Source organism: Oncorhynchus mykiss, chromosome 12, assembly GCF_057628025.1.
Source record: "Oncorhynchus mykiss isolate SJ-2025 chromosome 12, ASM5762802v1, whole genome shotgun sequence".
NCBI classification, from domain to species: domain Eukaryota; kingdom Metazoa; phylum Chordata; class Actinopteri; order Salmoniformes; family Salmonidae; genus Oncorhynchus; species Oncorhynchus mykiss.
The window spans coordinates 93207969-93235733 of record NC_143033.1 but is presented as its reverse complement, the minus strand read 5'-3'; the positions used below and the strand labels follow the sequence as shown (position 1 = coordinate 93235733).

The 27765-nt window shown below is 44.1% G+C and overlaps 1 protein-coding gene and 4 non-coding genes across 6 annotated transcripts; all 5 read right to left on the bottom strand.

Moving 5' to 3' along the window:
- Nucleotides 1–576: 576 nt before the first annotated feature.
- Nucleotides 577–27557, bottom strand: LOC110537851 (transportin-2). 2 transcript variants are annotated; one of them, XM_090194170.1, is made up of 25 exons: nucleotides 27449–27557; nucleotides 25490–25589; nucleotides 24566–24641; nucleotides 24069–24218; nucleotides 23264–23370; nucleotides 22699–22832; nucleotides 22116–22197; nucleotides 21647–21769; nucleotides 21418–21536; nucleotides 20846–20906; nucleotides 19943–20114; nucleotides 17213–17365; nucleotides 13196–13421; nucleotides 11119–11290; nucleotides 10641–10727; nucleotides 9172–9279; nucleotides 7856–8014; nucleotides 7567–7654; nucleotides 7257–7355; nucleotides 6655–6690; nucleotides 6113–6208; nucleotides 5694–5869; nucleotides 5309–5383; nucleotides 4914–5053; nucleotides 3909–4708 (listed from the first exon to the last, which is right to left on the bottom strand). In XM_090194170.1, exons 2-24 carry the CDS (start codon nucleotides 25586–25588, stop codon nucleotides 4946–4948), a joined length of 2706 nt encoding a protein of 901 aa, XP_090050296.1. In that variant the 5' UTR covers nucleotide 25589; nucleotides 27449–27557; the 3' UTR covers nucleotides 3909–4708; nucleotides 4914–4945. The 2 variants fall into 2 exon arrangements, with proteins under 2 accessions (XP_090050297.1, XP_090050296.1); XM_090194171.1 differs by lacking the exon at nucleotides 6655–6690 and having other exon boundaries at nucleotides 577–4708.
- Nucleotides 16908–16978, bottom strand: LOC118938625 (small nucleolar RNA SNORD41). Its single transcript, XR_005035832.1, has one exon. It is a non-coding gene; the product is annotated as a small nucleolar RNA SNORD41 (small nucleolar RNA).
- LOC118937930 (small nucleolar RNA SNORD41) lies at nucleotides 21048–21118 on the bottom strand. The gene has a single exon (XR_005035338.1). It is a non-coding gene; the product is annotated as a small nucleolar RNA SNORD41 (small nucleolar RNA).
- LOC118937933 (small nucleolar RNA SNORD41) lies at nucleotides 22925–22995 on the bottom strand. Its single transcript, XR_005035341.1, has one exon. It is a non-coding gene; the product is annotated as a small nucleolar RNA SNORD41 (small nucleolar RNA).
- LOC118937931 (small nucleolar RNA SNORD41) lies at nucleotides 25116–25186 on the bottom strand. The gene has a single exon (XR_005035339.1). It is a non-coding gene; the product is annotated as a small nucleolar RNA SNORD41 (small nucleolar RNA).
- Nucleotides 27558–27765: the final 208 nt, after the last annotated feature.

Genomic DNA, 27765 nt, shown 5'->3' with positions numbered 1-27765 from the left:
CTGGAGCATTGGGATATTTTTTTAGACCAGAGTGCCGCCTCCTACTGGCCCTCCAACACCACATCCAGCCGCATCTGGTCTCCCATCCAGGAACTGACCAGGACCAACCCTGCTTAGCTTCAGAAGCAAGCCAGCAGTGAACTGGAAGGAAAGACGACCAAAGGAGGAATTGGCTTTGGGGGGCGACCAGTGAGATATACCTGCTGTAGAGTGTGCTATGAGTGTGTGCTGCTATGGTGACCAGTGAGCTGAGATAAGGCAGGGCTTTACCTAGCAGAGACTGGTAGATAACCTGTAGCCAGTGGGTTTGGCGACGAGTATGAAGCGAGGGCCAACCAAAGACAGCTTACAGGTCACAGTGGTGGGTAGTGTATGGGGCTTTGGTGACAAAACGGATGGCACTGTGATAGACTGCATCCAGTTTGTTGATGTTTGTTTCTGATGGAAACCATGAAAAAATGTGACAGGGCGCAGCTTTAACTTGGTCCAGCCAGACTCAATATGTCAGCAAGTTGGTACATTAACAGAGAAATGCTATAATCAGAAGTTCTTCTAAATAAAAACAGTCCACATCAGTTTATTCCCAGCTTGATAGAAAACCTTTTATTTTCCCATTCACAAAAGTAAACTAGAAAGCGATACATCAGTTAACATCCCACCTGCACCACAGTTGAGGAAAAAAATACCAGTACTACATGAAATTCATTCCTCAAGGCTGATATCTAGATTGAAACAAAAATACAGTTTTCACAATTCTTCCCTTCTTTCCCCAGGTATGCACCACGCTCTGTCTCCCCTTCTCAGTACTACCACTTTACATTAAAATTGACAAAAATCAAATGGTCCGCTATAAAACAACGAAAACAAAAAAATTCTTTAAATAAAAAGAACATTACAGGGAAAAAACTTTTAAAGTCTAAAAAAAACTTTGTGCGCTTCTGCACAAAAACAAAAAAAAGTAATTTAAAATAAAAAAGAACATAAATAAAAAAAACAAAATGAACATCTCAGCCTTGGAAAAAAGTTAAATGCCTCAACTTGTGGAACACTAAACTTGAGAATAATAGATGGTTTTGAGATCAATGTTTCGTTACTACGATTTAAGAGATTTAACACCGTTCAACATTTTGACCCAATTCTTCCTGATAGGACCAGTATCACATTGGGAGCATTGTGCAAGGACTGTGGCAATTAGCCAGTCTCTCTGTGCACACCTATCCTACTCTCAACCTGCATTTCAGTTTACCCCTTTAGGATATGATTAAAGTGTCACCCTCTAAGGGTGGAAGTGGTTTACAAAAGTGTGTAAAGATTCAAAATACTGTCCAATCAACCACTTATGTACAAGTGGGTTAGTGTTAAAATCCACGTTATATGGATAAATACACATCTGTATACAGCTTCGTTGAAATTGCATTTTCACAGGTACGCCTGACGCTTAAGGCAGTGTTTTCTTCACATTCTGAATATCTATTTTCGTGGTGCGGCGTAAGATAAAGACTTCCATAGTTTCATTGACTCGCTAAATCTCAGCTAAGCTTTGAAAGAGAACTGATGTACGACTGGCAATCACAAACTGAGATGGTAAAATATGACAAGTGTTGATGATACACAGGGTTTCTCCAATATCTCAAGTGTGAGCTACATGTCCATCACCTTGCGGGAGGGCCGGTGCAAAGTTGAGTCTAAACGGCACGCACACTTACAGTAAAGTACAGACACGCAACGAAATAGTCCGACGTGACAGACCGCCAGACATTGACAAAATACCAGACAATCACTCCCTCACGAATGTTAATGTATCCAACCTCAGGGGAAACAAAGAGAATTAGGATCAGTATAATACCCAGACATATCCTACACAGTATCAACGGGTTGAGGAAAACAGCAAATGGCAACAGCCACCACCAACTGGACTAGAGCCAGTTTTACCTGGACTTTTCATACTTCTACTAAAGATAGCCGCCCACTTTTATTATCACAGCATGCGTGGGTGCGTTGCAATTGATGAAGCGCTTAAAGACGTCCCCCTAGAAGGGCCTTTAATAAGATGATAGTCAAATAAAGTGATTATGGAAAAGCATGCAACTCAAGGTTGTTCGGGACCATGGACGAGATATGTATTATGTATTATTATGATAGCCGACTGACTAGTCAAGGTCTTTTTCCATCTTCGTGGACTCATTTCATTCCCCCCTACATACTCATCATTCTGCTCACGTAGAAAAGGCTGGTCAATTTTCTGTTGGACTGTCTGGAAACACTGGTGGGAAGTACATTTGATCCAAAATACTTGATGTCTGTCAGTCCTTCCCCTTTAAAAGGGCTTTCAAATTAAATGATACCCATTGATTCCTGACTATAACATATGCCTAATGCGTTTAGCTCAACTGTCAGAACCCAAAATAAGCTTTTTTAGTTTTGTTTGTTAATAATGTATACAAACACTGTATAGGCTCAAAACATGGTTAAAACGATAATCTTGATATAATGGACAGTCAGTCCCTGTATCCATTACTCTGTCCATGAGGTTGAGAGTCGTTACATTTCTCCAGCCTCATCCCTCAGCTGTTTACCACATCAGTGGCCGATTAGCCGTTTGGTATTGTTCAAAATGCTGATTGACCCTTTAAATCTATGGTCTTCTCCTTACCCTTTAAATCTATGGTCTTCTCCTTACCCTTTAAATCTATGGTCCTCTCCTTACCCTTTAAATCTATGGTCCTCTCCTTACCCTTTAAATCTATGGTCTTCTCCTTACCCTTTAAATCTATGGTCCTCTCCTTACCCTTTAAATCTATGGTCTTCTCCTTACCCTTTAAATCTATGGTCTTCCCCTTACCCTTTAAATCTATGGTCCTCTCCTTACCCTTTAAATCTATGGTCTTCTCCTTACCCTTTAAATCTATGGTCCTCTCCTTACCCTTTAAATCTATGGTCTTCTCCTTACCCTTTAAATCTATGGTCTTCTCCTTACCCTTTAAATCTATGGTCTTCTCCTTACCCTTTAAATCTATGGTCCTCTCCTTACCCTTTAAATCTATGGTCCTCTCCTTACCCTTTAAATCTATGGTCTTCTCCTTACCCTTTAAATCTATGGTCTTCTCCTTACCCTTTAAATCTATGGTCTTCTCCTTACCCTTTAAATCTATTCCATCTGATTGCATGCCTTACTTTTAAACCAAGCATATGAGCGGCGGCGTTAGGCTTATCCTAAAATTCTCATTTTGACCATTGCTTATACAATATCTTATTTATATCGTCTCTTACTTCAGCAAGCCATAAGTTGTAAAAAAAAAAACAAGTGCATAATATCAATTAGAACCAGCAACTGATTTCTTCTAAAGTTCTTCCTGAAGCCTTGATGCTCTAGACCATTGTAAATACTAGAAAAACAAGAGTAGCAGCAAAAGGGAGTATGACTGGTTGCAGGGATGTGATTCTTCCAGAAGATGGATTGAATATGGCGTCTCTGAACTATGGCATCGCTGGATCTCCACCCTATAGAAAGCCACCCGTCCGGTTTGTTAGGTCTGGCGACGGGGAGGGCTGCTCACAGAATAAGTACGATGGGGGTGGCTAAATAACCTGGTGTCGTTACGTTAGAACGATAAGCTGACTACCATTGTTTCTAAATGTAAAAATCTACTTGTAACAATGAGATACACGTCACTTAAGAGGTTATCATTGCCATGCAAACCAATCAATCCCTTATTGGAAAAATGACCTTTGTCAGCACTACAGTAAAATGATTCCTGGAAGGATTGTGTCTGTTGTAGTAAAAACTATGAAAGGAAAAAAAGACTACATTTAAATTAGAATTTCTCTAAAAAAATAAAATAAAAAAAGAAGTAATTTCAAAAAGTAAAATGAATTCAGCAAATGTGGGAAAAGGAAGAAAAACTGTGTAAATAGACCTATGTTTAATAGAGAAGTCCCAATATGAACAGGTATGGTACTGTACTGTCTATGAACGCTTGAGTAGCAAAGGTGCAGATGACTCTTCTAGAACTTTCCCCGTCATTACGTTGAAAAGCATTTCATGTTTCCCCTCTGAGGCTAGCCTTCGGGAAGCTATTATAAAACATTAGCGCTACTTCAGTATCCCGCCCACAGCCTTTGTATAGATTATCAAATGACTACTGTAGAATGAATGCAAAGTGCTTGTGCACAGATTGGTCGTTCGGGCCAGGGCAACTACCTTCCCTTCCTGAACTAAGTCTAAGTGTGCCAGTCTACATATTATGTGAGTTGTGTTTTTAAACTGTGGCTCCTGGGCTGGTTTTTAGATTTCTCCTTAATTTATTTATTCCGGGGTTGCTGCCACCCCGCCCGCCCTCCCACCACAGCTCTCCTCTAACCTTGGTATCTAAAGAGTTATCGAATGGATTTAGGGCCGTTCGCAGCCGACCCCTGCATATGCTTATCCTACCCTCCCTCCCCCTCTTACAGAAACCTGTGGCTTTGGTTACATCGGAGTATGTCGTCGGATTTAAGTTTGGCGTTTGAAATCCAGAGGCTTTCTCCCCAGTTTCCCTCCCAGTAACCCTCCCTCCCACCCACCCTCACAGAGACACACAGGGTCGTGGGACTTGTAGTCTGAATGGACAGGAGCCAGGGCCAGTCCCTCTCCTCCTGCCCCCACGATCAGGGCAGTGCAGTAACACAGATGGACGAGTTCCCCCAGTAACCCTCCCGTAGATTAAACCTGGAGAGAGGAGAAAGTGGGAAAGGGGGAGAGAGGAGGAAGAGGAGTGAATAAGAAGAGAGAAGAGGGAATAGGAAGAGAAGGAGAGAGAAGAAAATGTTTTTATTTATTCAGGTGAACAGAGAGAACTTGGACTAAACATAACATTAGGATTTGGGGAAGGGAAGCTGATCCTAGATCAGTTCTACCTAAAGTGTGTCAATACCTGACAGGCGTGTCCTGTGTCGGCGAGGGGAACTACACGCCATAGCAGGCCGACAGCCTCTCCTTCAGCAGAGGGGGGAATTGTTCTGAGAACTGCTGCCAGTTCTCCTCGCCCACCTGGTCCTTGAAGCCATGGAGGATCTACAAAAACAACAAAGCTTGTAAATCAAGGTGAGGTAGGACTTCAGCGACTGGCAAAGCTGGTTCTCTTTTGTTTTCTTAGCACCACACGTCTCAGATTCTAAAATATCCACAAGATATGTTCAGATTTCGAATGTCTGTAGAGAAAGATCATCACAGGCTGTGGAGAAAGAGGACTAGGTCGACTTAGAACCCAAGTCTAGACCCTTCGTATTCTGAGGATCAAACATACGGGTGAGATTTGTTGAGGCTTACCTTGTAGAACATGTCTCTCAGATCGTCCTTAGGACTAACCCAGGAGGCCACAGCATCACAGAAGAAGATGAAGTCCTGAAGAGACACCAACGTTCATATGACAACATCCAACATTCATCCACATTCCCTTATCGCTCATTTAGCATCCAATCATCCTTCAATGACACCAAACGCACTAGGTTGAATACAATGCGTCTTCTCTCACCAGTTATCTGAGAGTCTAAACTACATCCACACTAGTTATTTAGATTCTGAATGTCTGTTTAGAGTTCATCATAGACAAGAGCAGAGAGGCAACACACTCAGGGAATAAAAATAGAACCAGTCCCAGACCCAGTAAATACATGTTCCTGTGTGGGTTGTTCAGAAGCCCCTCCCCCCTCACCTGAACCACTCCAGCGGGGTTGACTCCAATCATCATGCAGATTCCACGGAACGCAGAGTCTTTCTCCTCATTGTCCCTGATGTTCCTCAACGATGTGCACCAGGGTCTGATAAACTGTTGCAGCATGGGAGACACCTCCTGTGGACACACGTAGCCCAGCCTGCCGATCGTAATGGCTGTCCCAAGTGAAACATAGGAGTGATGATTTATGTGGAAATAACTACAGGGCCATAACAACAGGGTTTAGAACAATCACTTCAGTGTCAGTCACACACTCAGACCTTAAACTTCCACATAGAATATTTCAGATTTCGAATGTCTGTTAGAGAGATCATCATAGGAGTGGACTGGAGCCTAAATAGTGGTATTGTCTATGGGGGTGGGAGGTTTAAGCATGCGTGTCTGTGTGAGTACCGTACCTGTATTCTCCAGGAGGGTCTTGGGTGTGTTAGGTCTGTTGATGATCTCCACCAGGTTGTTGAGGACCAGCCCAACATAGGGTTGCATGTCTGCTCCTACAGGCACCGAGGAAAACACCACAATCAACCAGCTGGAAATTATGGCATTGCTCGCCATACATGGGTTCAATTACTATTGGAAATCTTTCAGATATTTTGAGTATTTTCTCAAGCCTGCCTGGAGCGGCAAATTGACAGGGTTTGAACTTTAGGGACTTTTCTCTTGGTTCCTTTCCAACACAATCAAGCAGAGCTTAAGTATTTCAAATGATTTCAAATAGAATTTGAAGCCAGGTCTACAATCAATCCCCACATCAGCACTGTCAAGTATTCACTGTCATTGAGAGTATTTATAGTGTCATTACAATCATTCCTATCAAATCACCACTACCAACATGATTTACTGATGGAGTCAATCTGGTGGTGTTGCTACAAAAATAGGGTTCCCGTGACAATTTCCCAAAATGGCCGCCATCTGTTAGCAATGGTTCCCCCTAGCTCACCTGAGCAATCTCCTTCATCCTTCTTGTCAGTTCTCCCTGTAGAGGTATTATAGCACAATGTCACTACACTGTACTACTGCTGGTTGGCCTGCCATGCTTGCACACACCTGCAGGCCTCACTGTTACAGAGTCCAATGGTAGCAGGACCCATCACTCAGGCATCTTGCAGCACACTGTAGTCAAGGGGGATTGGCTCACTCGTATGACAGGGTCATTGAGTTCATGGGTTATAGAGCAAGTGCAGCGAATCAAATCGGACAGAGTTAGCTACAGCTACATGCTCCATCCAAAAGACACCAAACCCTAGCATCACACACCGTAACACACACGGCACCATAATCATCTGTGTTCATCCCTATGTTGTGACCTCAGTCACACTCAGACCTTCAACTTCCACATAGAACATTTCAGATTTCAGACAGTCTTAAGAGAGATCATCATACGAGTGGCTGGTTGTTGATGGTCTGTGTGTGTTATTATGAGAGTTAGAGGGAGAGGAAAAGCAGAGATAGTGAGAGACATTTTAGAGTGGTTGTGAGGTAAAGGGTGGGTGTGTAAGAAATGAAGACTGCAGTAAGGACACACAGCAAGCAGTAACTCACCCATCTGCATGGCGATCTCGCCAATGGCCCAGGTAGCATTGTTACACACAGAGATGAACTCTGGGTTCAGGTTCAGGCCCAGGATCGGCATGAACTCGGCTAGAGGGGAGAGACAGGTTTATATACAAACGCTAAACACAACTAGTCACACAATCACTGGTATACACACACTCCCACAAACACACAGGTTCATTAAACACACCAACATACAAATAATACATAAACTACTAGCCACTCCAACACACACCTCAGCACCAGTACCTTTTCATGACATTGACAGTGAATGTCTTCACTACTATGGTTGACTCACCAATGCAGGGTTTGACATGAGGGAAGCAGGCCTTGGTCAGGTCACCCAGCAGGGCAAAGGAGCTCTGTCTTACCTCTGGCATAGGGTCCTGGAGGAACACACAGTTAGTCGCAAACTCAGACACATCTGGTTAAAACAACTATTTTGAACTTTTCTTGACACTCCAAAAAGCAAGAATATCAACTTTAATTTAAAAAATTGCGAACGGCAACATATACTCCTTCAAGTTGACTAATTTCACATTTTCAAAATGGCCGCTGACAGTTGGCACTTGGAGGCCCCGGTGTACCTGCATGCACTGGAAGAGCAGGGTCATGATGTTGCTGCGGGCCACCAGCTGGTCCACACTGCCCCCCAAGCCCTCGGCCAGGCCACTCAGCAGGTCCAGGGCCACAATCATGAAGTCCTTGTCAGGAGCTTCGTACTGGTCAGGGTGCTGGTTGTACATCTGGAGAGAGAGGAGACAGAGAGTCAGTGGGTTTTTGGTCACAGTTAGGATATGAAGCCAAAACGTACGATTTGTTTAATAAACCGGTCGTGGCTGGCTGCGACAGAGCCTGGGTGCAAACCTACAGTCTCTGGTGGCTCAGCTAGCACTGCCATGCAGTGTCCTAGACCACTGCATCGCCCGGTACATGGAAACTGAACCACAAAAGTTACGTGCACGACGTCATCACAGCCTTTAATTTAAATGTTTACATTTTATTCCTGTAGCAGACGCTCTTATCCAGAGCAACTTACGGGAGAAATTAGGGTGAAGTGCCTTGATCAAGGGCACAGACTATTCACCAAGTCGGCTCGGCCATTCAAACCAGCCACCTTTCGTTTAGTGAACCCAACATGTTTAACCACTATGCTACCTACACGCAACAAGTCAATGGGATGGAACCATCTCATGTGGGAAAACGCATATAATGTTTTTATGGCGCCTGTCGAATATTTGCATGAAAATCTGGTCGCCAATTGGAAGGAAACCTACCTATAGCTGGCTTATTTTGTAACAGTTTGTTGCTATACATTAACATGGTTCTTCACTGAAGGCATGTCTGGTGATTTAATGTGTATAAACTGTACTAGAGAGAGCAATAGTAATGGTGTCTTTTTGTAGGTACTAACTCCACCAGGGTAGCCTAGTGGTTAGAGCGTTGGATTAGTAACCGGAAGGTTGCAAGTTCAAACCCCCAAGCTGACAAGGTACAAATGTGTCGTTCTGCGCCTGAACAGGCAGTTAACCCACTGTTCCTAGGCCGTTATTGAAAATAAAAATTTGTTCTTAACTGACTTGCCTGGTTTAATAAAGGTAAAATAAATAAATAAAACCATGGCTCATTGGACAAAGCCTATGGGAAAATGTATCATTTTTGGGGGATAAAAGCCAAAAATAAGGTCTCTGGTAAACACAGGCTTAGGAGATGTTCTACATTTAGTTTTATGAGAATCTTCAACTAACGTCACTTATTGTGAATTGAACTATTAATGTAATGAAAACAAGCACATAAAGGCTTCAGAATTCATAAAGGTCATGTAATTACCCGACTCAGTAACCCGGGGTAACTCATATCCAGTTTTTAGGATAACAAGCTGTCGAGCTCTATAGGTTCTTACCATGGCCTGAGCGAGGGTCTTCTGGACCAGGGTTACACAGCGCTGGTAGACAGGCTCACAGTAGGGCAGGAAGCCACTTTGCAGGGCCGTGGCCACCGACGACAGGCACTGGGGAGGCACAGGGAGAGACAGGGTTAGTTTGGTGGGCGGGGGACGGAAACAACAAAAATACAGCCTGCATATCAACAGATCAAATTGTCCTGTCAATTTGAAGAAAAAAATATTCAAATTCTTAAAATTCCCTTTAAGAAATAGCATTATTTTACCGTTCCTGTGATTTCATATCAACAAAAGGAATGGAGGGAGTGGATTTATAACTTCTCAGGTACAGAAGTCAGTCAATCCCCGTTTAGATCTCATGAGCTAATGACATTTTTTGCAAAATCACATCTGGACGTTAACATTTTTTTATTTTTATAAACAAACCCAAAATCGACCAGAGCCTGTCATTTCCAATGGGAGGAAATCAATCATAGTGGGCAGAACAAGCAAGGAGGTGGGTAGCGCCAAGCACCAGCTAGTGAGATCCTATTGTCACATTCTTGTACATATTTGCACATTTTCACAAGGGAATGCCTACTCTGAAGTGAGCGTGTGCAATAAGTAAATTTGCCCTTGTACTCCTAAACACACATTTGTTTTACTTTGGCAACAGGTAAAGTCTCAAAAACACAGTCCAGTCTGTTACAGATTCTAGTTTTAGAAACAGAAAACTGTATGGAGATCAAATGTTGCATCGATGAGAACATGTCAGACTAAATACATGTTGCTCCATCTTTTCTCCCACGGCCGGCCACTGGGCTTCCTCTCATCATATCTGGTACGGAGTTGAAACGCCAAGCGGATGCTTCACACTGATACATCCGGTGAAATATCAGTCTTTGTTCTATCCAACGCTTCGAACCTTAAGATGTGTGGTACAATAAGATGTGTGGTATAATACAGACCAATGGAAGCACAACAGTCACCCGTTTCCATTGTTATGCTTTGAGTGGCTCTAAGAGCTAAAGATCATTTTAAAAATCAATAAAAAAGGACCTACAACAAAAAACCAGCCTAATGCCCGATCTCCGGCACCAGTTATTTGTCAGATGAAGAGGTTGAGACCAGTCCTACCACCAGTCCTACCACCAGTCCTACCAATATGCTGCTGTGGATCAGAAAACGATCTCTAATTAGCATCATATATGTTCAGATGAGAACATGTCATCACTTCCACAGCAGCAGCTAAACACACACACACACTAGCAACAGTCTACCAGCCACTTAAGGAGTTCTAGGCTTTTCCCCAACATACCAGAATGTCCTTCAGCAGAATGTCATTATTTTTGGTCTCTGGCTCAGGAGACTAGCAACAGCCCTGAAGCAATGACGGCAAATACCACAAAATCAAAACTAAGAATGATCCACCTCGTGATGCACCAAACATGGTTGTATATAATGTATATATGTATATAATAATGTATAACCTCCAGAAGTGGAAAGAGATCCTTGTCCTCGTCCTTCAGCTCATTCCATTTGGCAATAAGGGGAGGCATCAGCTTCTGGATGTACTCCTGTAGGGGCAGAGAGGAGACAGTCATTATACAGTCCAGTAATATTGTGTCTTCTCACCATAAAGATGAAACCTGTGTAAACCAACCAGGGTGAGGTTGTGACGTAGCGACAACCTACATGTGACATGATTTATACACCTGTCTTCTCTCACTAAACAACCTCACTGTAAAATACATCCACACTGGTGATTCAGATTTCCAATGTCTGTTTAGAATTCATCATAGAAGAGAGCAGAGAGGCATAAAGATGAACCTATGAAAAGTAACCAAGGAGGTTGTAATACAGCAACAACGCACCACAACAGAGGATGTAAGGCGGTAAATGAAGCTGATCCAGCTTGCTGATGTTTCTAAGTGCTAGTTTGCTAACTAAGTGAAGATCCAGACTCACAGGCTGGTTGAGGTGGTGTCCTACGGAGTCGGCGAGCGTTCCGATGGCGTCGTAGAGGATGAGCAGGTTCTTGTGCTGGTACTTGCCAAAGGCGAACACCAGCGTGTCCAGGATGAAGCTGAGGTAGGGCACCAGCTCTGTACATGCCTCCTCCTCCAGGGTGGCAAACGCACTGAGGGACACAAAGGCCAATGGGTCAGAGCACGAGAATGGACACGTCACACACACAGACATTAATACAGTGGACACTCAATAACATCTGCTTTAACTTCTTGGTGACAGGGGGGGCAGTATTGAGTAGCTTGGATGAATAAGGTGCCCAGAGTAAACTGCCTGCTACTCTGTCCCAGATGCTTATAACATATGCATATTATTAGTAGTATTGGATAGAAAACACTGAAGTTTCTAAAACTGTTTGAACGATGTCTGTGAGTATAACAGAACTCATATGGAAGGTGAAAACCTGAGAAAAAAATCCAAACAGGAAGTGGAAATCTGTGGCTTGTAGTTTTTTAGCTCAGACCCTATTGGAGATAGTGGGATATTGGTTCTGTTGCACTTCCTAAGGCTTCCACTAGATGTCAACCGTCTTTAGAAACTGGTTTGAGGCTTCTACTGTGAAGTGGGACTGAATGAGAGCTGAATGAGTCAGGTGTCTGGCAGAGAGTCACGGGCTGGTCACTCGCATTCCACATGAGGTAGCTCCGTTCCATTGCTTTTCTACAGACATAGGAATCCTCCGGTTGGAACATTATTGAAGATTTATGATAAAAAACATCCTAAAGATTGATTCTATACTTAGTTTGAAATGTTTCTATGACCTGTAGTATAACTTTTTGAACTTCTCGTCCGACGTTCGGCTGGACCTGAACGCGCGTTTGGATTTGTGTACTAAATGCCCTAACAAAAGAAGCTATTTTGACATAAATTATGGACATTATCGAACAAATCAAACATTTATGGTGGAACTGGGATTCCTGGGAGTGCATTCTGATGAAGATCATTAAAGGTAAGTGAATATTTATAACGCTATTTCTGACTAATGTTGACTACCCAATATGGCGGATATCTTTTTGGCTGCTTTGTGGGTCTGAACGCTGTACTCAGATTATTGCATGGTCAGCTTTATCCGTAAAGTTCTTTAGGAATCTGACACAGCGGTTGCATTAAGGAGACGAATATCTCTATTTCCATGTGTAACACTTGTATTTTCATCAACATTTATGATGAGTATTTCTGTAAATTGATGTGGCTCTATGCAAAATCACAGTGTTTTAGAACTACTGAATGTAACGCGCCAATGTAAAATTAGATTTTTTGATATAAATATGAGCTTTAGCGAACAAAACATACATGTATTGTGTAACATGAAGTCCTATGAGTGTCATCTGATGAAGAACATCAAAGGTCAGTGATTAATTTTATCTCTATTTGTATTTTTTGTGACTCCACTCTTTGGCTGGAAAAATGGCTGTGTTTTCCTGTGACTTGGTGGTGACCTAACAATCGTTTGTGGTGCTTTCGCTGTAAAGCCTATTTGAAATCGGACACTGTGGCTGGATTAATGAGAATTTTATCTATAAAATGGTGTAAAATACTCGTATGCTTGATTAATTTTAATTATGAGATTTTTGTTGTTTTGAGTTTGGCACCCTGCACTTTCACTGGCTGTTGGCGAGGTGGGACGACATTTCCCAGAGAGGTTAACAACCAAGCTGGCCTATACACAACCCTTTGGGAGACCAGTCCTACCAATATTCTGCTGTGGATCAGAAAACGATCTCAAATTAGCATCATATGTTCAGGTGAGAAACATGTCATCATTTCCACAGCAGAAGTCAAATGCCCAGTCATTCTGCAGTCTCTGAACACACACCCCATCTTGAGCGTTTAAATTGAGCTTGCTTTGAGTGCCAGGGTCGAACTTTTGGGACTATTCCATTGGTTCCATCACAGCAGGCAAGCTCAGTCAAGCACAGCTTAATTAATTGGGGGGGGGGGGGGGGGCAGGTCTGACTGTCATAGCTGAAACACATTGACAATGCCAAAAGGACACTCCCACACACACAGTACACACCTGCAGGCGGCCTCCTGCACCCTCTTGTTGCCGTCCAGTATCCTCTTGAGCAGCTCGGTCATCAGGGGTTTGAGGTGGGAGTCTGGTGGCTGGCTGACCACCCAGTGGGCGTAGCGGGACAGGGTCCAGCAGGCGATGGAGCGCACCAGGGCCTTCTTGTCACACAGGCATGCAATGAGGTGGGGGAGGAGCTCCGGGAGGTAGGGCACCATGCCCTGCATACAGCCTGGAGGAGAGGAGGGGTTAGAGAGAGTGTTTTTGTCAGACACAGGATGAGGTGGGGGAGGAGTTCTGGGAGATAAGGCAACAATGCATGGAATTTTACTTTACCTTTTATGACGCTATTTTAATATTTGGTTTGTGATTGGGGGTGGGGATCAGTTTTGTAGGGAGGGTATGAGGTCAAAGCACATATTGGAGATAAAACCTCAATATTAAGTGATCAGTTTAACCATGACACATTGTCTTCCCCTGGTGTATTTGTGAAGAGATTCAATTGAATATTGCCATCTGTGTATCGCTTAGGCAACATTCAATTCCTCCTTTCATGTCGATAAAGTTGGATAGAATTTGAATCTAGCTAGCCTGAGGCAAATTCTTTATTGACAACACTCAATTGTTGGCCAAGTCTATTATCAACACAAAGCCACGTGAAGGACAGCCAGTCATCTGGCTTAGTGTTTATACCTTTTAATATAAAATATACTCTCAGATGGAATCCAATTAGTGTACATCCTATTAGTGACGTGTTAACTGGGTCAGTCCAGCGGAAAATTTATGGCATTACACCTACTCTGCATTAGGACGTCTCCCTCACTGTCAACATCTGCTGTCTGCCGATATTAGTGTGTTACTGACTAACAGACAGGGGTCATAAAGGGCTGAAGAATGAGAGAGAGACAAAGCCAAATCACAGTGGAGAGAGAGAGACAGTAGAGCCAAATCACAGTGGAGAGAGAGTGAGACAGTAGAGCCAAATCACAGTGGAGAGAGAGAGAGACAGTAGAGCCAAATCACAGTGGAGAGAGAGAGAGACAGTAGAGCCAAATCACAGTGGAGAGAGAAAGAGAAAGTGTAGCCAAATCACAGTGGAGAGAGAAAGAGAAAGTGTAGCCAAATCACAGTGGAGAGAGAAAGAGAAAGTGTAGCCAAATCACAGTGGAGAGAGAAAGAGAAAGTGTAGCCAAATCACAGTGGAGAGAGAGAGAAAGTAGAGCCAAATCACAGTAGAGAGAGAGAAAGAGAAAGTGTAGCCAAATCACAGTGGAGAGAAAGAGAAAGTAGAGCCAAATCACAGTGGAGAGAGAAAGAGAAAGAGACAGTGGAGACAGACAATAGAGCATCCACTGACAAAAAGGACCGACAGCACCCCTGCTAAGTCAATCTGAACTGACCTAACGCAACAAGGAACTAGACAGATATTAGAGACTAGCAGAGTCCACAGGGACAGAGAGAGCAGTGTTCATTTCATTGACACCTACAGTGGGGCAAAAAAAGTATTTAGTCAGCCACCAATTGTGCAAGTTCTCCCACTTAAAAATATGAGAGAGGCCTGTAATTTTCATCATAGGTACACTTCAACTATGACAGACAAAATGAGAAATGAATCACATTGTAGGATTTTTAATGAATTTATTTGCAAATTATGGTGGAAAATAAGTATTTGGTCAATAACAAAAGATTATCTCAATATTTTGTTATATACCCTTTGTTGGCAATGACAGAGGTCAAACGTTTTCTGCAAGTCTTCACAAGGTTTTCACACACTGTTGCTGGTATTTTGGCCCATTCCTCCATGCATCTCCTCTAGAGCAGTGATGTTTTGGGGCTGTTGCTGGGCAACATAGACTTTCAACTCCCTCCAAAGATTTTCTATAGGGTTGAGATCTGGAGACTGGCTAGGCCACTCCAGGACCTTGAAATGCTTCTTACGAAGCCACTCCTTCGTTGCCTGGGCAGTGTGTTTGGGATCATTGTCATGCTGAAAGACCCAGCCACGTTTCATCTTCAATGCCCTTGCTGATGGAAGGAGGTTTTCACTCAAAATCTCACGATACACGGCCCCATTCATTCATTCTTTCCTTTTCACGGATCAGTCGTCCCTTTGCAGAAAAACAGCCCCAAAGCATGATGTTTCCACCCCCATGCTTCACAGTAGGTATGGTGTTCTTTGGATGCAACTCAGCATTCTTTGTCCTCCAAACACGACGAGTTGACTTTTTACCAAAAAGTTAGTTTCATCTGACCATATGACATTCTCCCGATCATCCAAATGCTCTCTAGCAAACTTCAGACAGGCCTGGACATGTACTGGCTTAAGCAGGGGGACACGTCTGGCACTGCAGGATTTGAGTCCCTGGCGGCGTAGTGTGTTACTGATAGTAGGCTTTGTTACTTTGGTCCCAGCTCTCTGCAGGTCATTCACTAGGTCCCCCCGTGTGGTTCTGGGATTTTTGCTCACCGTTCTTCTGATCATTTTGACCCCACGGGGTGAGATCTTGCGTGGAGACCCAGATCGAGGGAGATTATCAGTGGTCTTGTATGTCTTCCATTTCCTAATAATTGCTCCCACAGTTGATTTCTTCAAACCAAGCTGCTTACCTATTGCAGATTCAGTCTTCCCAGCCTGGTGCAGGTCTACAATTTTGTTTCTGGTGTCCTTTGACAGCTCTTTGGTCTTGGCCATAGTGGAGTTTGGAGTGACTGTTTGAGGTTGTGGACAGGTGTCTTTTATACTGATAACAAACAGGTACCATTAATACAGGTAACGAGTGGAGGACAGAGGAGCCTCTTAAAGAAGTTACAGGTCTGTGAGAGCCAGAAATCTTGCTTGTTTGTAGGTGACCAAATACTTATTTTCCACCATGATTTGCAAATAAATTCATAAAAAATCCCATACAATGTGATTTTCTGGATTTTTTCTCCTCATTTTGTCTGTCATAGTTGAAGTGTACCTATGATGAAAATTACAGGCCTCTCATATTTTTAAGTGGGAGAACTTGCACAATTGGTGGCTGACTAAATACTTTTTTGCCCCACTGCAAAAGACAAGACGATAACTGACTAAACAGACCCAGAAAACATTACAATTCACCACAATTATTTTTCATTTACGTTGATGAAAATGAGACTAAATACTGACTACAATCACTTGTTTTTTTGCCAATTGGGCTATTGGGAAGAGAATCATGTGATAGGATGTTATGCAGAACGATATGTTGGTAGGACAAGGCTATGTATGTTTGTGCACATGGAAGTCAGTGATGTGTGTTAACTATCGGTTAATGAGGCATGAAAAATGTGATGACTAAAATAGGACTACAATATAAAGACATTTAGTGGACTAGAATGGCCCACTATTTCCCTAATTTTAACAATGGCTACACTAAATCATTATTCAAATGACAAAAATGTGACTTCGTAATATTTTAGTCAAAAGACTAAGACTAGACTAAATCTAAAAAAAAGTGGCAAAATGTAGTAGAGAAGTCTGACTGAAGGAGAACTCTGGATCAGACAGAGTAGAGAAGTCTGACTGAAGGTGACCTCTGGATCAGACAGAGTAGAGAAGTCTGACTGAAGGAGACCTCTGGATCAGACAGAGTAGAGAAGTCTGACTGAAGGAGACCTCTGGATCAGACAGAGTAGAGAAGTCTGACTGAAGGAGACCTCTGGATCAGACAGAGTAGAGAAGTCTGACTGAAGGAGACCTCTGGATCAGACAGTATGAATACTAACACCATCATTAACAGTCAGGAGTTACATAGAATGCATCATATCCAGAGGGACAGTCAACTCAATGGAGTGAGAGGAGAAAGAACCACTGTGTACTGAAGGAGAGAAAGAAGAGGAGAGCAACAGAGCAGAAAGTAGCAGACAGAGAGAGATCTGATAGAGGTGGTGTCAAGAGAGAAAGAGTCCAAAGTGTGGAGAGGGAGACACACAGAAGGAGAGAGACTGAGCAAGAGATCTATGTGTAGTGTCAACAGTGTGATTGATTGATTTCCTAGTCCTTACCCTCAGCGATGGCCCCCAGCACCAGGATGCCAGACTCCTTGGTGACCCAGTCAGGGGAGAAGAGAAGGCCCTTGAGCAGAGGCAGCAGGTGAGGCAGCAGCTCGTCTCGGAACACATTGGCCAGCACATCCAGCGCTGCCGCCGAACACTTGCCTACGGGGAGATAAGAGGGACAAACCGTTAAAGGGATAGCTCACTCAAACTCTGCACCGAAGTGCTCAATGTTGAAAACTTGACTGCAGGGATTTTATTAACAGTGGACTAATGAACAAAATACTAAAGATGGTTTTAGAGTGAACTAGCCATTTAATATCATACTCTTTTCACACTACTGAATCTGGACCAGGCCAAGTTGTACAGGACTGACCAGTAACAGACTCTCCAAATAAACCAAAGGTGTTGAAGGAGACCAGTCCTACCACCAGTCCTACCACCAGTCCTACCAATATGCTGCTGTGGATCAGAAAACGATCTCTAATTAGCATCATATATGTTCAGATGAGAACATGTCATCACTTCCACAGCAGCAGCTAAACACAATGTCTCTCTGCAGTCTCTAAACACACACACACACACACACTAGCAACAGCCTACCAGCCACTTAAGGCTAGGTTTCTCCACAACAAGTCAGATTGTCCTTCACCAGAATGTCATTGATGGTGCCGTCTGGCTGACGAGACTAGCAACAGCCCTGAAGCAATGACACAGCAATTTCCATAAAATAATGTCTAAGAATTATCCACCTTGTAATCTAGTTATGACACCGCTAAAAAGCTAAATCATTTGGGTAAAGGCTACGTGAAATAACACTCATATACAGAATACCACTTCCATGTTGTTTTATTTCTATAGACACCATTGTGATAACAGGGGTCTCCACCGTTCTGGTACATCTCTGCAATACCACTTCCATGTTGTTTTATTTCTATAGACACCATTGTGATAACAGGGGTCTCCACCGTTCTGGTACATCTCTGCAATACCACTTCCATGTTGTTTTATTTCTATAGACACCATTGTGATAACAGGGGTCTCCACCGTTCTGGTGAATCTCTGCAATACCACTTCCATGTTGTTTTATTTCTATAGACACCATTGTGATAACAGGGGTCTCCACAGTTCTGGTGAATCTCTGCAATACCACTTCCATGTTGTTTTATTTCTATAGACACCATTGTGATAACAGGGGTCTCCACAGTTCTGGTGAATCTCTGCAATACCACTTCCATGTTGTTTTATTTCTATAGACACCATTGTGATAACAGGGGTCTCCACCGTTCTGGTACATCTCTGCAATACCACTTCCATGTTGTTTTATTTCTATAGACACCATTGTGATAACAGGGGTCTCCACAGTTCTGGTGAATCTCTGCAATACCACTTCCATGTTGTTTTATTTCTATAGACACCATTGTGATAACAGGGGTCTTCCACCGTTCTGGTGCATCTCTTCATGCCAATCACTCCATTTCCAGACAGCAGCAGGGAGCGTCACTGATGTCAGTAATCACTACTCTGGCTGTTCAGGGTTCACACTGTCCAATCAGCACCTCCAGCTCTACTGCTAATGAGACGCTGGGGAGCAGTGCACTAACAGTGGAGAGAGCAGCCAAACAGGGAAGTAACCGAGCCAGTGCTGTCAGGATGGTGTGAGAACTTTGTCATTGTCCCACAGGAATGACTATCATATGTATATTACACCATTTAGCCAGCACACGCAGACAAGACTGACGTAGAGCCTGCAGCAGACACAACCCTCCTGCTCCTGTCATCTACTCAATGTGTTTTCTCTAACCCATCTCCACCCTGGCTGCGGTGGTTTCAGTAACTGTCGGCTTTAAGTCAAGTCCGACTGACGTAGAGCCTGCAGCAGACACAACCCTCCTGCTCCTGTCATCTACTCAATGTGTTTTCTCTAACCCATCTCCACCCTGGCTGCGGTGGTTTCAGTAACTGTCGGCTTTAAGTCAAGTCCGACTGACGTAGAGCCTGCAGCAGACACAACCCTCCTGCTCCTGTCATCTACTCAATGTGTTTTCTCTAACCCATCTCCACCCTGGCTGCGGTGGTTTCAGTAACTGTCGGCTTTAAGTCAAGTCCGACTGACGTAGAGCCTGCAGCAGACAACCCTCCTGCTCCTGTCATCTACTCAATGTGTTTTCTCTAACGCATCTCCACCCTGGCTGCGGTGGTTTCAGTAACTGTCGGCTTTAAGTCAAGTCCGACTGACGTAGAGCCTGCAGCAGACACAACCCTCCTGCTCCTGTCATCTACTCAATGTGTTTTCTCTAACCCATCTCCACCCTGGCTGCGGTGGTTTCAGTAACTGTCGGCTTTAAGTCAAGTCCGACTGACGTAGAGCCTGCAGCAGACACAACCCTCCTGCTCCTGTCATCTACTCAATGTGTTTTCTCTAACGCATCTCCACCCTGGCTGCGGTGGTTTCAGTAACTGTCGGCTTTAAGTCAAGTCCGACTGACGTAGAGCCTGCAGCAGACACAACCCTCCTGCTCCTGTCATCTACTCAATGTGTTTTCTCTAACGCATCTCCACCCTGGCTGCGGTGGTTTCAGTAACTGTCGGCTTTAAGTCAAGTCCGACTGACGTAGAGCCTGCAGCAGACACAACCCTCCTGCTCCTGTCATCTACTCAATGTGTTTTCTCTAACGCATCTCCACCCTGGCTGCGGTGGTTTCAGTAACTGTCGGCTTTAAGTCAAACCCGACTCACGTAGGTTCCAGTCAGATAATGTATCGTCATCATCATCGTCGTCTTCATCGATGTCCTCTCCCTCCTCGCCCTCTCCTCCCTCGTGCTGCAGGGTGACGGTGCGGGACTTGTGGAAGCGAGGCTTGATGTCCTGCTCACTGTCTGGCACAGCCTCGTCCTCCTCCACATCACCCTGGAGAGAGAGAGAGATGTATCATTGCTGTGTGTTTTATTTTTCTGGTCCGAGGTCTGTGCTGTGAAACATGACAGTACGCATAAGAGATGGCTATTCAGCACAATAATATCTGGGACCAGGCTAATATTTAATAACTTAGGCCAAATGTGGTTTCAGTTCAGGAGGCTAAGACATTCTCACTCTAAAAAGCATGCTGAACCATGGACATATGGACACAGCTTAGTGCCAGAAACAGCCAGAAGGGTATTAATGCAGTCAAATGAGTAACTGTGTGACTTTATGACCGAGGACTAGGAGTCAGAGTAAGGAGTGCCTAGCAGGGGAAATCCCCCATGGGTTAGCCTGGGTGTTGTGGAACTGGGAATGTGTGGACAGTTGACAGAGGGAAAACTGTGCTACAGTATTAACTGGCATTAACCAGATACAACACTTAGGTCAGAGAGCACGAATACGTCTAACATCAGTCGAGTCTCAAGCATAAAGCTGCCATCACACCAAGATTACCAGTAAGAAGAGAGGAGGGGGAAGGGGGGAGGAAAGACTTCTGGGTCATGTTCATTAAGCACACAACTGAACAAATGGTACGAAACAGGGAGGCACTGTCTTGACTGGTCCTTTTCATTTCCCCGTTGCAAAACGTTTTGCTAGTGTGCCCTAATGAACACAACCCTGGTGGGGGGAAATAGGTGTGGTGTCATCATTCACACCCAGAACTGAGACAGGCTCACCTTCAGCAGGATAATGTCTATCTCAGAGTACTTCATGCCGTTCACCAGGATAGGAATGAGCCTTCAGGAGGAGACAGAACAGACACCATTAGTCAAGCCGTCTTCCTACTGTTGGTCAATCAGCAACACTGCAGTTCTTGGTTCCATATAATAATTGATTGAAGTTACAGAGCGTCAGATGTGGCAAGTGGGCTGCAGCTGTCTGGATCAGACAGTATGAATACAACAGGCATCACTGACCATCACAGTTAATGTGTTATGCATCATATCCAGACAGCATGGGAAGGGCAGAGGTTAAACATCATGAGATGTCTGTACTGCAGCTAGCCAACCCTTTAACTGTCATCAACATTCTGTTCCTCTGAACATCACACCTAATAGAACACAGTGAAGTGTGTAAACAGAATGAAACACACTAGGAAGTATAGGACCTCTATGGGAATGTTACTCTTACATGTTGTACTATTGACTAACCTCTGTCCCCCTCTACACCTCTGACCTGACCATGCCCACTCTCTCTACATCAGGTCCAGGTGATGCTGTATGTTACAGGTATGTTTAGGATTACTCACTGCACCAGGTGTCCAGAGAGCACCTCTTTACAGATGGGCTGCTCAGCCAGAGTGAGCCAGAACTCACAGGCCTCCAGAGAAACATTCTCATCCGGGTCCTGTGTGCGCTGCAGCATGTACTGGTGGGGGAGATAGACACAGCAGTGTCAGGGATTGGATGATGGGGTATGACAGTGTCGGACATGCTGATTGGTCAGTGGGAGAGTAAATAAGGAAGTGGTGGTCTCACCTGTATGATGCTGTGCATGTGAGGGATCAGCCGGTCGATACGGACCTCCAGCAGCATGACCAGAGCCCGGCACACGTTCTTCCTCACCTCAGAGTCCTCGTCTGTAGCCAGCGCAAACAGGCTCTGAGAGACAGAGACACGAAGAGAGAGAGAGAGACCAGAGAAGAAAATGAGAGATGTCAGTCTTGAATCTACAGCCATCCTCAACACCATTGATTACAGTACACACCATTGTCTAGACGATGGACATGTAAGAGGCTGTAGAGTCTGGATTAGACAGTATGAATACAACAAGCGTCAATAACCATCACTGTCAAGGTGTTCTGCAACATAGATGAGCCAGATGAGCAGATCAGTGTTCTTCAGAGTCACCACCATAGAAGTAGAACTACTAGAATGGGAATAGCCCATCTGACCACGGTGATTATATTTCTATGGTCAACAGTGTTGTGCGTTGCCTGATGCTCACCTCAATGAAGGTGTCGATGTTGTCCATCAGGGCCTGGGCTCTGCCGATGATGAACTGGTTCACACAGGCGATGGCATGAGATCTACAGGCAGAGAGAATAGCACCATGAGTAACAGAGTTTTACAAACAGTGGGATAGTAGGTGGAAAACGTTTTGAAAATGACAAAGGTTCCATGCAACTACCTAAACTGGTCCAATAAGAACACAGATGTGTAATCTGGTGCAAAACGTTTTGAAAATGACAAAGGTTCCATGCAACTACCTAAGCTGGTCCAATAAGAACACAGATGTGTAATCTGGTGCAAAACGTTTTGAAAATGACAAAGGTTCCATGCAACTACCTAAGCTGGTCCAATAAGAACACAGATGTGTAATCTGGTGCAAAACGTTTTGCTATGGTGGACACAACAGTGAGAACAGAGAAACAACCAGTGGCGTCTGGTTGTAGCCTGTTCCCAGATCTGTTTGTGCTGTCTTGCCAACACCTAGTCACTGGCATAACAATGAACATAGGTGTTGGCAAGACAGCACAAAGTGATCTGGGACCAGGATAGTCTGGCGGTACAGGGGACCTGGGACTGGCCTGATCTTAGGGCTGCAGTGCTTGAAGAACTGCAGGAACTTGGGGATCATGATGTTGAGCGGGCGGTTGAGTGCGTCGCTCTCCAACAGCTCCGACGAGTCCTCACAGATCTTCTGCAGGGCTCCAAACGAGCCCTGATCAAGAGAACACACGCAGACAGACCGAGTCAAACTCAGAGCAACAGAGGGAAATGAAGTAGGATGATTGGAGGCAATAGGCTACAGGTCTGGATCAGACAGTATGAATACAACAAGCATCACTGGCAATCACTGTCAAGGTGTTCTGCATCATATCCAGATGGCATGGGATGTGGAGAGAACGCTACTGAAACATTTAGAGGTAGAGAGCGGTAAAGGAGAAGGGATATGAAGATGGAAGGAAGAAAAAAGGGACAGGGGAGGTAAGGGGAAAGAGTGTGACAGGGAATGAGGTGAAAAGAGAAAAGACAGGGAGGACAAAAAAAATGAAAGAAAAATTAAGGGTGACAGACAGAGGAGGAAGGAGGAAGAGAAAGGGGGAGAGGCTCGAAAAAGATGTGAGTGTGTGGTAGGTAGGAAGCTCTGACCTCACAGGTGTTGTAGTCCTCAGAGTTGAGCAGGTTACACAGCTGGGGCAGCAGCTCTGGCCAGGTCTGCAGCTCCCCTTTAGAAGTGATCGTAGTGATCAGGATACCTGCGAGAGAGGGATAAAGAGAGGTTAGGAACCAACAATCATAGGGTGGTCTGGTCTTAATACTCTCTTGGAAGGGACACTGCCATTCTCACTGGGCACGTTCGTTTTGCATTGCCCAGTGACTAGGGTGGGCGGAGTTTACACATTTTAGACCATTCCATTGGTCCTTACGTGAAATCTCCGCCCATCCAGGGCACCAGGTGAAGCAAAACTTTTGTGCCCACTGATCTGGAAGAAGTGGGCAGGTGAACGTAAACCCTCCTGAAGGCTTCCACCTATGCTGTCTTGTCAGACCAGATGTAGGGAAACAGGGATGTACAAGAGAGTTAAGGAATCCAGAGACCTCTGGATCAGACAGAGAAATACTGACACCATCATTAACAGTCAGGAGTTATAAAGAATGCATCATATCCAGAGGGCAGGATAGGGGGGTGAGACAAATTTATTTTTGGGGAGATGAGGTGAAGATAGAGTTGAAGTCATAAGTTTACATAGATCTTAGCCAAATACATTTAAACTCCAGTTTTTCACAATTCCTGACATTGAATTCCAACTTCAACTGTAGCTACTAAAGGGAGAGACAGTGAGAAAAACTAGCCACATTAAAGCCACAGGACAGCAGTTACCTGAGACAATGACACAGATGTAACGCATGTCAAGACCCCACCCCAACCCACCCAGAGCTCACACTGACTCACCGATGGTGGCGCGGATGAGGGGCGACGGGTCGCCTATGTTGTTGAGGCATTCCTGCTTGATGAAGTCAGCCACGGCCGGGGGGAAGTTCTGGTAGTGGGCCTTCACATTGTTCTTCAGGATCAGACCACTCAGAGAACGAGTGGGTTCATCTGGAGAGGGAGAGCAGGAGAGGATGAGGTGCGGGGAGGAAAGGATGAGGTTGGGGGGGAGAAGGAAGGAATGATGAGGTCATGGGGTAGAGGAAGAAAAAAAGAATGTCAGAGATGCAGACGAAGGCCACAGCAACGTGCATTCAGAATGACACGCAGCAGCCTAGAGAACCACTAATAACAAGGCTAGCAGACAATGACGGCATGCTGACCAAAGAATGGAAACAGACAAAGAAACACAAAACTACTTTTTGAGCTCAGAAGTAATGTGTGTGCCCTAATGAACACGACTCAGGCTACCAGATGCTCAACTAGAACATATAAACTCAGACAGACAGGGCTCTCACCTTCAGTTTTCAGTCTTGTGAGCACAAAGATTAGATAGTTGTTGAAGTCGGGGAACTGGTTGAGCTGTTCAAGTTTCTGACAGAGCGGTTAAGGGGAATATGACATCACAGACATCTCACATGATGCTCAACTCAAACAAATACCTAGGGACTACACTTTCACTGCAGCACTAATCTACGGGTGACATTTAGACAGAGGAAAAATACCACTTGTTGAAATACTAAGTGAGGCGCTTATTTCATAAGTTAGGAATGCGACAGAGTTTGGAATGCAAACGGATCTGTGATTCCGCCACATACCGGCTAAGTTTAATTCTAAAGCTACAGAAATGGTTTCCGCACCTTTGTATAGGTTGTACCATATGAACGGTTGTGAAATAACTGCTGTTATAAGTAGCGTTACCCACGGTTCCTAATGAGGACAAGGGTTTAAGTACGTAATAAATTGGCCAGTGGGAGTTATGGATTGGAGGGTTAAGATTATATGCGATCCTAACAGAGGCTAAATCTATAGGACCAGACAGAGTAGAGAAGTCACTGTAGGAGACCTCTGGATCAGACAGTATGAATACTAACACCATCATTAACAGTCAGGAGTTACATAGAATGCATCATATCCAGAGGGGAGGACAGTCCACTTTAATACACTGTGAATACAGGCCCCATAGACAGATCAATGCAAACTGAACTAGATGCAATAACCATAGAATAATATGCCATTTAGCAAGCACTTTTATCCTAAGCGACTTACAGTATTGTGTGCATATATTTTACATATGGGTGGTCCCAGGAATCTAACCAACTATACTGGTGTTGCAAGCACAATGCTCTACCAACTGAGGACCACAGAAGAGCACACAGAAAGAAGTACCACTGCCATTCCACTAACCCCACCCTCCGGTCAGTGTCTGTACATGAGGATACTTGTTGCACGGCTCTCTGTGTGGCCGTGTTGGGGGACTGGGAGTCCTTGAGGAGCTGGAGGACCTGCTGGAGTCCCTGTTCGTCCGGCTGCCACTCCATCCTGCATGGGGAGCACACACACAAAGTTACAGATATTGGAATTATGTCCCCAGTTACTGATAAAAGATACTACACAAGGAAAAGTAGAGATAGAGTTCTACTAGAAGAGAGACAGTCTGCAGGGACAGAGAGAGTATAGGAATATGACTGTATGAGAGACCTCTGGATCAGACAGCATGAATACTAACACCATCATTAAGTTATGCATTTTAAGTGTGCATCATATCCTGTGGGTCAAGTGGTCTCAGAATTCTACAGTAAACTTAGTGTAATTAGCATTGCCAAAATGAGACAGGGTTGCATCATACATGGCACCCTATTACTTACTGGTACATTACTTTTGACCATGGCCCATACAGATCTGACCAACATGGTGCACCATGGGGAATAAGGTGCAATTAGGGAAGTAACCATGGGCTGACTGACCTTTCTATAGTTTAAATAATGTATGAGGGTTTATAAACAGATGCTTCTTGTGGTGTGGCACAGATTGGCACTGGGATATATGACAAAACAAATCAATAGATGTATATGTAAAGCTAAGAAACAGGCTACAAAATCTACATGCTCTTGCAGCCAGATTCCCAAATTGAACATTGAAGAATTCTATGATTAAAATATCGACTGCCAGACTAAACGCCATGTGCTCACTAATGATGTGGAATTCAGTGGCATTATGCGATTGAAGGTGAGCCATGCACATGGCCAGAGCAGGGCAACAAAAAAAGCGCCATTTGCACTCGTTGCCAGGAGCATGAGCTTGCTTCTACCCGGAAACGGGTCTATAAGGCTGTGCAAACAGAGCACAAAATGTGTGGGAGCTGGAGTTGAAATTTGGAATCAGATTGTGGCAAATAAAACGAGGCGATGCTCTACTTTAGACAAGGAGTAAAATATCTCCGTGACCCAGCTTAACCGCCCTAATCCTGCCCCACCCCCCACGACACCCGGTTCCCTTCTGCCGGTGTGCTGCAATATAGTTAGTGATCCTTGGACTTGGGCGACTTGAAACAATTGCCGCCCTACAACTTTATTTGGACACAACACAAGTAACGCTAACAAGCGGATATTAAACACCAAAAACGATCTGATAGTGGGAAGTTTAACAAACCTGACAACCATCCGACTAACGTTGGCTCTATGGTTATTTTAATTCCGACGTCCTAACTATAACTAGTCACGAAAAAAAACAAAGTACTGGCCATTCGGTAGCTATTCGGATCAACGCCACTGAATTTAACCCTTCTCACCACGGCAGTCCCCGGCTTCAGCCACACAAATGCATTAAAAAAAAAAGGCCAAGTATGCGGCCTCGACACTACCAAGCAGTACAAAGATGGGTTAGTTAGCTAACGCTATAAAACTAAGGCAGTCGATATATTATTCGATTTAACATGGCAGAGAATTAACAACGACTGAGAAGTAATCTAAACAAAGTTACTAGCTCCTAAGTTTAGCAAGCTACTTTACTGCTAAACATGGCTACAAACGTTAACCAAACGAAATAATAACATATCTTTCCAAATTTGGCCAGTGGGCTACTTTGATTTTGTTAGTAGCCAACTTCACAAGAATCCCTAGCTAAATCCCATCGAGTATCGACAAACGGTAAATTCGTTGATGTTGCGATTTCTTGCTAGTGTGGCCCAATGCATTCATGTGCTCTCACTAGCTAATAAGCTAACGTTAGCTAGCTCACTAGCCGAAATTGTTTGTTAGCTAGCTAATGCTAACTAAGCTATTTCGATTCCCAACGCTTAACGTTACCTGCTTGCTAATGTGACCAATTATTCAGATATCAATCATATTTCGTCTTATTTTATTTAATATACTTAGATAAACACATTACATGCTACGTACAATGTTGATTTGTAGACTGAAGTTTCTCGGCGGGGAAGCTTCTTTCTCGTGCTCGTCCTCTCTTGTACTACAGGTTTGAAATGAACACGCCGATTCTGTAGGACCCACTGACCCTTTCCGGTTTCCGTTCACTTTCTTCTTCTTTGGTGGGGTTTAACGGCGGTTGGCATCCGATATAATGTTCCATTACCGCAACCAACTGAACCGGAGAATAAAGTCATTATACTTTGTGATATAACAAATAGAAATTATCCCGCCAACTTTTAATCCTACTCATAAAAAGAAACACCATCCCATTCCGTTAATTTAACCTGATC